Source organism: Scomber japonicus, chromosome 21 (assembly GCF_027409825.1).
Source record: "Scomber japonicus isolate fScoJap1 chromosome 21, fScoJap1.pri, whole genome shotgun sequence".
Lineage (NCBI taxonomy): Eukaryota > Metazoa > Chordata > Actinopteri > Scombriformes > Scombridae > Scomber > Scomber japonicus.
Window position 1 is genome coordinate 19,146,388 of NC_070598.1, and position 10,216 is coordinate 19,156,603.

At 42.6% G+C, this 10,216-nt stretch overlaps 1 protein-coding gene across 1 annotated transcript; it reads left to right on the forward strand.

Annotated features, from left to right (window-relative positions):
• The first annotated feature begins 701 nt into the window (after window positions 1-701).
• LOC128382070 (ankyrin repeat and SAM domain-containing protein 6-like) lies at window positions 702-9,874 on the forward strand. The gene is made up of 18 exons (XM_053342048.1): window positions 702-1,282; window positions 2,024-2,242; window positions 2,350-2,551; window positions 2,721-2,871; window positions 3,703-3,747; window positions 3,893-4,097; window positions 4,262-4,368; window positions 4,753-4,904; window positions 5,144-5,375; window positions 5,885-5,934; window positions 6,099-6,293; window positions 6,384-6,546; window positions 6,648-6,868; window positions 7,361-7,553; window positions 7,658-7,725; window positions 7,854-7,970; window positions 8,288-8,384; window positions 8,664-9,874. Exons 1-18 carry the CDS (start codon window positions 951-953, stop codon window positions 8,711-8,713), a joined length of 2,799 nt encoding a protein of 932 aa, XP_053198023.1. The 5' UTR covers window positions 702-950; the 3' UTR covers window positions 8,714-9,874.
• Window positions 9,875-10,216: the final 342 nt, after the last annotated feature.

The window sequence follows — 10,216 nt, forward strand, 5'->3', positions numbered from 1 at the left end:
TTCGCTTGATGCACTCAGTATGGTAACGGGCCACGGGTTAAAGTAATAATAACAAAAGTGAATAAACAGAAAAAAATAACTTAACAGCAAATTTGGTCAATAATATCAGATTTCAATTGGATAGATTCAACATTCTTTCTAAATTCAATCATGAAAAGTTCAAATGATGGGTGAGACATCAACCCCTACCTTTAGGCGTGTCTTCGTTTTAAAAAAATCAAATTTGTTATTGATATCCACAAATTAGTCAAGTTAAAGCCACTGATTCAATTACATGACACATCCGGTGAAGCCTTGACAAGTATGTTTCCTGTATGTTTCCCCAGTACGATTAGAAGGCATTCAACAATACAATTTCTGTTTTTACTTGTTTCATTTGTGTCGCTATTGGTCTATTGTGTCAGTCTTGAGGTTAGGTTAGTTTTCAGAGCACAGACTTATTATTACAACTTAACAACATGCTATCAGGGGTCAAAACCTAACCACATCTTAACCACAGTTTTGCCTAATAATAAACACAATTATTATGTACAACAAGCACAATGAAAAGACAATTTAGAAAAATGTTGCAATAGTTTCTCAGATCTAGGGATACCCTCAAGACGGGACAGGCGCTGCCCAGAGACAGTTTTATTTTGAAGGCTCAAAGCGGAACTCGTGTGCCGTGTAATAGCGGGGCAAATTAGTTAAGAAGTAACGGAACCGGGCAAAAGTTGTTTTCTTAGTCACAGAAACTTATGGCTGACGTGCAATGAGTGGAAGTGCTTCACAGTGTTCAGTATTTGGGAGGAAGATGAGTTAGTGTAACTTTACCTGGACGTCAGACTTTATTTTAGTGTGCGTCATGTCTTCAAACTCAGGCCGACTGACAGAAGGACAGTCCTGTTACCGTCCAACAAACCAACTCAAGCTGAATGGAGACAGAATAACACGGTAACAACACGGAGGACATGAATTTCGGTGTCCCCGCTAGCTCGCTGCTGCTGCTCCGTGCCTGCGATGAAGGAGATTATGAAACGGCCCGGAGCATCCTGGAGCCCGGAGCCCCGAAGGAGTCCGGACGGCAGAGCAGGCTGCGGTCAGAAGCGGGGTCGGAGTGCAATGCCGCCGCGGACATGTTGTCTCTGGTACCGGTGGACTGCACGGACGAGGAGGGGAACACCGCCCTGCAGTTCGCCTCCGCTAGCGGGCATGAAAACTTGGTGCGCTGTTTGCTACGAAAAGGGGCCTCGGTGGACAGCCGCAATAACTACGGCTGGACCCCGCTGATGCAGGCTGCGAGGTGGGGCTGGAGCTCAATGCACCGTGTCCGAAAGTCTCACCAAACTCCATTAAAAAAATCTGGACATTTCACTTGTAGGCCCATGTAGTAGATGATAAACTAATTTACAACTCAGGTTACATTTGTCAGAAATCAATCTTCACTTCGGCGAATAGAAACACAAATGTCAATAAAATAATAGCTAATTAATTCCCTGTTATTACAGCTAAACTTTTCTGCCATGAAACCGAATGTCAGTGTTATGTTAAGAAACGGTGGCTCCTTCACACCTTTTGTTTGCTTTATCCGGACTTAACGCAATCTTATATGTGTGTAAAATACAATAAATGAACAAAACTGGCACTATCACAACAGGAAAGTGTTGAATGTGAAGTGTTCAAAGCAGGTCCTGATAAATTGACAGATTCTTGCATGGAGTTTGGTGTAGCAACATGTTTGTATTAAAATTCTGTTCAAAGGAGAGAATGAGAAGGAGGGGATGAGCCTGTGATGGTTATCAGTGCCTTGCAGTGCTTAGAATTTGACAAGATGGATTTAAGATATTTTATAATTAGCTAGAAAGTTTACTTAACATGATTGCACACATAAATGTATTTGGTTCCAACATTTCCTCCCAATCCTCTGAGAACTGAGTTGTCTTAAAGAAAACTACCCTGATGCATTTGAAATAAAAGTGTGAGGATCTTAAACTGGATAAAACTGTTATTATAAGTCTCTGCTTGTCTCTAACTCTCTGCTTAGGTTTGGTCATCTGACAGTTGCCCACATCCTCTTAGAGAACGGAGCAGAGATCAATGGACGAAACAGGCTGGGTGCGAGTGTCCTAACTATGGCTGCTCGTGGGGGGCACACCCATGTAGTGAAGCTACTCCTGGAGAGCGGGGCATACGTCGATGACTATGATCATCTGGCTGTTGCTGCAGAGGCTGTCTCCAATGGCAACAACAACAACAGCTGCAGGTTTGAACTTGAGGCCTACTCTTACACTAAAATACAATCTAATTTAAAAAAAAACCCTTTTCTTTGACTGACTTAAATATTTATGACTCTGTCCTTTCTCTCCACAGCGCGGGTGGTTTTGGAGGTGGTGAAGGCTGTGCAGGAGGAGGCGGAGGCAGAGAATTCATGGACATCACAGCCCTGATGGTGGCGTCGCAGCACGGCCACGAGGCTGCGGTGCGCCTGCTGCTAGAGTGGGGCTCTGATGTCAACTTCTGCCAGAAAACCACTGGCTGGGGACCACTGATGGTGGCCACCCTCAGCGGGAAGGTGAATGATGGATGCATGGTTAGATAGATTGGAGTCAAAATACATTTAGGTCTTGTAGGTGTCATTTAGATGTGGGTGGATTAGTTTGTTTAAAGCACAGCTGCAGCACAAATGCATATCTGGTCTTCTTCTTCTTCAGCTGACAAATAAAGTTCTGTGTGTTTTGAAGGTGGCTGTGGCTCAGCAGCTGGTGGAGCGTGGAGCTGACCCAGACAGAGTCAACGTACTGTCCAAGACGGCTTTTGAGCTCGCCATGCAGCTAAAACAGAGAGACGTCAAGGCTTATCTTGACTCCATCACTACTGTCAGACCACAGACAGGTAGAGCATCTTTCTCAGTCTCAAATTCGACTTTTTGCTTTATTGGCAAAAGCAGGTTACACAAAGTTTACACAATGAAAGTATAATAAACTGAATATAAGAAAAAGTGACAACTAAACTACAGTATATACAATATCTAACTACAATATTATACTACACTGTGTACTTTAATGAAATAAACACTAACTGGTGCAGAATTGAATAATATCTACTGTCTGATGAGATATGGATGAACTATTGAATATAATGGTAATAATGATGAGAACCATAGATGAAAGGAGATCAAATAAAGACGGTAAACAGATTTCTCAGGAAGAGTTTCTTGCTAGTCTGTGTGAGTGTGTAGAATCAGGTCTTTCACTGCAGTTAACACCAACGTGAGAGCGAGACCAACAGTGTCTTTGATCTCTGATGGGTCTTCTCTGCAGTAGTTCCACTTCATTTAAAAGCACTGACTGTAGCATTAATATTACAAACACCTGTAACCAGAGCTCACTTGTGCTTATATTGTCTGACACCTTATCTATTAGGGCTGATCGCACAGTGATAACCCCCCCCCCCCCCCCCCCCTTTTGGCTCTGAAATGTACTCACTTTTCTCACATGATACAGGATGTTCAAGCTCCACCAGAATGTTTTTACTTCTCACTTTCTTCTTTCTTTTTCTGTGTTCGAGCTCGTTTTTATTGTATTTATGTACATAACCCCCCCCCACACACACACACACACTGACTGATAGTGCTGAGCTATGTGGATTCTGGCCAAGTAGGCCTGTTGTTTCAGAGGGTATCAGAACTCCTTTCTGTTCTCAGCCTTGCTTGTTTCTTCACAGATGACGAGAGAAGAAGACCAGACGTGTTCAGTGCTCTCAAGTTGGGTGAGTTAAGTTGAATATTTAGAAAAAACAGCTAAACTGATAGAAAAATATGTTTTTATTGTAAGATTTAATTGTAAAAAACACAATTAAGTAAGTATATTTGTGTATTTTTGCATCTCTAAATGTACGTTTTATGTCGATTTAGGAAATTCCCAGCTAGTCAAAGAGATCTTGGAGGAGGATCCCACTCAGGTGAATTCATCCAATCAGGAGGGAGCATCACCTCTCATGATGGCGGCGGTGAGCGGTCAGTTAGAGGTGGTGCAGCTGATGGTGGAGAAGAACGCCGACATAGACAAACAAGACGGCGTCCACGGATGGACCGCCTTAATGCAGGCCACCTATCACGGGTGAGTCCATGGTGATTTTGTCAGTTTTCAGTTCAAATGAAAAAAAAAGATGGAATGAAGTGAAATGTGATTATGCAATATTGTGCAATACAGTATGAAGGCAGACATTATCATCAGCCCTTTCCTACTCTAGTTTTCATTCTTTCTTTCCCTCCTTCTTCCAGTAATAAAGACATTGTCAAGTACCTGTTGAGTCAAGGTGCTGACGTCAACCTTCGGGCTAAGAATGGATACACGGCCTTTGATTTGGTCATGCTGCTGAACGACCCAGGTGACCCCACAATCATCACTCTGTTTTATAGCACTTTGGGGAAATTTGGCCAGACTGAAGAAACAAATCCTTTCTAATTAAGCAACAGGATGTCACATATGTAGTAGGAAATAGTAGATATTTGTCTTTTATGCATGTATCCAAATAAGGAGTCATCCTAAGACCTCCACCTAGGACAGCGGATATACTAGTGATTTTGAAATATTGACCAACAGAGAAACTTAAATTTGATCTGTACATTCATCATATTCTCACAAACAAATCATTTTCTAATAAAGGAATGACTGATTAGCCTTTGATGACATATCAGCTATCAGACAATAGCACCTTTCACTCACTGAATCCTTATTTTCCCCCCCATGTGTGTGCTGTGGATCTGGTCAGACACTGAGCTGGTGCGTCTGTTAGCATCAGTGTGTATGCAAGTAGACAAAGATAAGTCCAAGCGCCGCGGCAGAGCTTCACTGAACCGCTCCAAAAGCCGACACTCCCTCACCAACGTCCCCGTGCCACCTGATGACAAAGGAGGCCTTAAGGTATGAGAAAAGCCGAACAGCTGTCACTTACTAAATAATCACACCTCACTTCATATGATTACATTTAATTTAAGAATTTATTTTCTTTTGTTTGCTAATTTGACATTCCATAATATACATGCTAAATGATTTTACTTAACAATCCCACCTGTCACCTCTGTCTTTTTTAATATAATAATATATATTTTTATTATAATGATTATACCGTACTGTATCATTAAAACTCCACCCTCCTGCAGTCCTGGTGGAGCAGGATGTCAAATCGGTTCCGGCGGCTCAAGTTGACTCACACCCTGAGGCACGGCCTTTCGTCCAATCGCCTGGCTCCGTTTCCGGACGACTCCGAAACGCCACTGGACGCCACAATGAAGGCGGATATGAAGCCCGCCGGAGCGTCGAACGGGGCGTTGGCACCCGCCCCCACCCTGCCAAGTGACAGCACCACTTGGGCAGTCAAGAGCAAAGATGCCGGTGAGCCAAATAGTAACTGAGAGTTTGGAAAAAGCAAAGAAATGTATAAGAGTAAGATTTAACCCTGACATACTGTTGGTGTTCTGACTCATAATTAGTCTCTACACAAACTCACATTCATAAATTCCCTATTAGCTGTTAATAAATGTTTGATTAATCATTAGCTATATCATCATGAAGCTGCAAGAGAGCAAACAGAGTGTTAATCTATGGAAAAAAAGACATTCACAATCACTATATTATGGTTCAGGAATCCATGCTATAGAATATGAAGCATACAGCATGTTTGAATGGTGATTTTTGATTTTTGATTTTTGATTTAAATAAACCAGATCCATATTTGGCATCACATTAAGAAAAGTCCAGCTAAAATAAATGTGTATAGTGTGTTTTTACAGCTTTCAAATCTCAAATTTGACCCTGAACAGTATGTAAGGGTTAAAAGTTGCATGCATCACAGCATACATGTGGAGGAACATGTACTAAATGATGTTGGTTCCTTTTTTCAGGTCTTTGCAGGACATCTTCAGAAAAAGAGGACTTCCTAATTACCACAATGGTAACCAGCCTTTATGTTTGTGTAACTTTTTTAAATTTTATGTGTAACTTTTATTTATATGCTTCAGACATAAGGTTTGTACTTTTTAACTATTATAAAAATAAGGATTATCATCATTATTAGTAGTAGTAGTGTTGTATTTACACTGTGTTTTCCATCTGTAGCTCAGAAGTGGTGCCCCACTGACCCGGCTGCCTAACGACAAGCTGAAAGCAGTGATCCCTCCCTTCCTGCCTCCGTCCAACTTTGAACCGTGGAACTCAGACCGCTCGCGCCTCCTCAGGGAGGGAAAGAGCGAAGCGCCCCGCCTCCCCATGCCACCTCAGAGGAAGCTAAACAGCAGCGGGAATTCAGATATTGTGAGTTTTTTAAGGTGTTACATGGAGGGAAAGTGTGTGTGGATGAAAGTTTGTATGTCTTTCATCGTATCTCCCTCCTTTATTCATCAGACGTCTATCAGTCGTGTGGTTAGCAGGTCCATAAAGTTTCCCAGCATCAACAAAGGGCCCTCTTCTTCCTCTCCTTCCAACTCCGGTCACTACCACTCCCCGCACTCCTCCGGAGGCTCCAATGGAGTCGCAGGACTCAACCGGGACTCTCACAACCGCTCAGGTTTACACACACACAAACACACAACAGACAAACACAAACTACATGTTTGTATTATAAAGCACCTGCAACACAGCATCTACTTTTCCTCTTCTTTCCACCAGGGGGCAGCGCAGACAGCGTTCTCTCCCAGATAGCAGCCCAAAGGAAGAGAGCAGCGGGCCTGATAGATGTGAAGGCTCAAGCACCAGAGAAACAGCACAGCCAGACGCAGAACCCGCCTCCACTTCCAGCCTCAGCACCGGGCCTGCCGCTGCCTGACATCAGCCTCCCCGACATCCACTCCCACCCCAGCCTGGTGGCCTCCGACATCCACTCCAGACGGGTCTGTGTCCTGTTTACTATCTGTTATTACTTTGATAGAATGTGTAAACCAGACAAAGTTAAGAAAGTGGCCCCATATACTGTTCCTTTAGTGAGAACAGTGAGAAGTGTAAGATAATTACTTCATTACTTAAATTCAGTAACCCTAAAGTAAGAGACTGAGAACAGAAGTCTTCGAACAGCCAACTGGGATCTTTATTGATGATACAGCAAACACGGCAGACACCAATGAACAGATGACCACAGCAGACAGCGAGACAGTGGAAAACAGCCTTCCAAACCCCGTACATTCAAACACTTTATACTACTGTGTTATGTGCGGGCCTTATTTGTTTTAGTGTCTGGTCAACTTGTGTGTCAGGTCAACCTGACCTGACATGTTCAGCCCACGTCAGATTTCCTGGAAATTTTAAAATAAATGCATAAAAGACAAATTATAACAAAAATGTCCTGTCAGTGAACTGGTGCTAATGTCCATCTGTATTCCTTATAGAAGATAGAGTTAAAGAAGAGACCTCAGTCAGGGAATTCCTCCACCTCCAAGAGCACATCGCCCACTCTAACCCCGTCTCCTTCCCCAACACCCAAGCCTCCTCCTGGGGCGGGAGACTCTCTGTCTTCAGCCTCGTCACATCCACGCTCCAAGAGCAGTGGTGGCTCCAGCAGTGGAACCATCACAGATGAAGGTAACACACAGATTAAATGTATTTGTAAGCATGGGTGTCAAGATTTGGCACAATCCTTTAAATAATACCGTGTTTTGTTTTTTGTGTTTTAAATGTTTTTATAGATGAGCTGTCAAGCATCTTGAAGAAGCTGTCACTTGAGAAATACCAGCCTATATTTGAGGAACAGGAGGTATTCTATATTTTGTGCCAATGATGCATCACTGTGACCTGCTGTGTCTGAAAAAATTGCCAAAACTTTAATGATTTGCACATGTTTAACATTGATTTTAATTAGGTTTTTCTTTCCACTCCTTCTAGGTGGACATGGAGGCTTTCCTGACTCTAACAGACGGAGACCTGAAGGAGCTGGGCATTAAAACAGACGGACCCAGACAACAGATCTTGGCGGCCATATCGGAGCTCAACGCTGGAAAGGTGCATTCGGTTTAACATATACGGTTTTGAATTTCATCTTCTAACGGTTTCCAGCGCTTTCTGGCCTTAATTTATAGTCGTTCCACTTCCAGTTTTCCACAGTACAACGCAATACTATATTATAATAAATTGTTAACATTATGAGCCAGCAGAGATAGGCAGAATCGCTTTGAAACGAGGATGGAAATTGTTAAAGAGGAACAGCTGCACAGTGGATAGATACCAGAAGGACACGATATGTGAAAGTATAACAGAAGAATCATGTTTGCTTTAAATTATATTGCTGGTGTGTAATGAGCGTTGTTGGCTGTCATCAGGGCCGAGAAAGGCAGATCCTTCAGGAGACCATTCATAACTTCCAGTCTTCCTTCGGTAGCAGTGCCAGTAACCCAAGACAACAAGGACAACCGCGCTGTGAGTGTTCAATGTTAAAGGATTAGTCCAACATTTTATTCTTGTTTTTTTTTATGTGCTTTTGGATTGAGCCAAGCCAGCTGTTTTACTCTTGTTTAACCCAGCTGGCTGATGGCTCATCAAATTCTCCTCAAAAAGCATATTGAAATTCCCAAAATGTTAAGGTATTTTAAAAGTGTCTGGAACTCTTGATGGAGAAACTAAAGAAAGTACACTCAAAGACAACATCATAATCTGTCTCCTTCCTCTTTTTTTTCTCCTCCTCCGCCTTTTCATCAGCTCCAACTAACTGGATGAGACACCAGGTTCGTTCGTCCAACAAGAGGTAACCCGGCACCGCCTTCCCAGGAGGTACACCAAAGGTACTTAAAATAAGAGTGAAATGCCAGTGACCTGTAGCCAAGGCACGGATAATATGTCTTCTGGACACTAGCTTCCCAGACCACCAGAGGTTGTTGGTGCAAGAGGACGTTGCAGCAAAACCACCAACCAGGCCCCTTGATGAACTGCCTGTATGGGACCCACCAGGACAACACAGCGTATAAGTGTTCATCTTATGGATCCTAATGCAAAGGAAAGGGGGGGGGGGGGTCACAGAGCTGGCTGCTGCTATTTGGCATGGCATTTGTTGCCATAGTGATGATGCGGTTGCCACATCTACTGCTACAGAGTGGTACTGAAAGATGAGATCAAATACACAGCACAGGGAGAAAGAGAAAGAGAGAGAGAGAGAGAGATTTTTAATTTTAATGGAATGAATGTGAAATAAAACAAATATGATGCAAAAGAGAGATTATGAATATATCACATGAATAAAGTAGGTATTAGACTGCGACTGAGACTTTAAAGCAGTTTTAAGGACCAAAAGGGTGCACTGAACTGAGAAAGAGACATTAGTAAAAGCAGCATCCAGTCTGCTACACCGCCTTTACTAGTGTGTTTGTCTTGAATTCATGGACCACTATGTAAACAGATGATTTCTAGTCAGGACTGCGCCGACACGAATAAATAAACACGATGATGATGCAATGAGTAAATGTTTTTTTTAACCGTTTAACATCTCGCTGGATTTGAGATGAGAAGACGTTGGCAAAAACACTTCAGGAGCATTTTTATGAGCGGTATAAATTTTGTTTGAAAGAGGTGCATTGAGCAATAGTTTCCACTGGGCCTGTTCTGTGTTTTCCCATCTGGCTCCACCATTAAACAGACCGTCTGCATGCGGACAGAGGGAGCGCTATATCATTCCCAAATATCAATTCCTTGTAATCCACGTCTTAAATTCAGAGCATGGGCAGTGTTCAGGAAGGGTCTGTTTAAATTTGAGATTTGAACCATGAATCATCAACACTGAGATCACATCCTGTTTTTTTGGCTGTATGTGCATGTTGTGTTCTGTGTGTGAAAAACATGTAAAATTTAAAAAGTGCCTAAAATTAAATATTGTGGGATGAAGTAAGCTGAATACAAACTGCATTCAGTGGCGCCCGCATTTAATAGTTGGAAAGCAAGTTTCAAGTCCAGGTTTGCTGTGTGTGTGTAAACAAATAAACTGTCGTCTGTGCCGTCTGCAAGACCATTCTCCTTCCACAAGATGGCGGTGACCTTCTCTTGATGCAGAAAATTATCAGTCACACCATCCTGCTGCAGTGTTGCACTCCATAGATCCTGATCAGTGATGTGTTGGTTTGTGTGCATCTTCAACAGCTTCCTGACTCTAAAAACTAACAGGTAACAGTGTAGCTGTTAAAGTCATAAGTATCAGACAAGCAGCTTTAAAGGAGCTCTAAAGAAGGTTTCTATAACTGAGGTAGAACCTGTCATTTTAAATA

Coding starts and splice junctions, on each gene's coding strand:
- LOC128382070 (XM_053342048.1), top strand. CDS start 951: ATGAATTTCGGTGTCCCCGCTAGCTCGCTGCTGCTGCTCCGTGCCTGC. Junction 6,869..7,360: donor CCGACATCCACTCCAGACGG/GTCTGTGTCCTG, acceptor TATTCCTTATAG/AAGATAGAGTTAAAGAAGAG. Junction 7,971..8,287: donor CGGAGCTCAACGCTGGAAAG/GTGCATTCGGTT, acceptor GGCTGTCATCAG/GGCCGAGAAAGGCAGATCCT.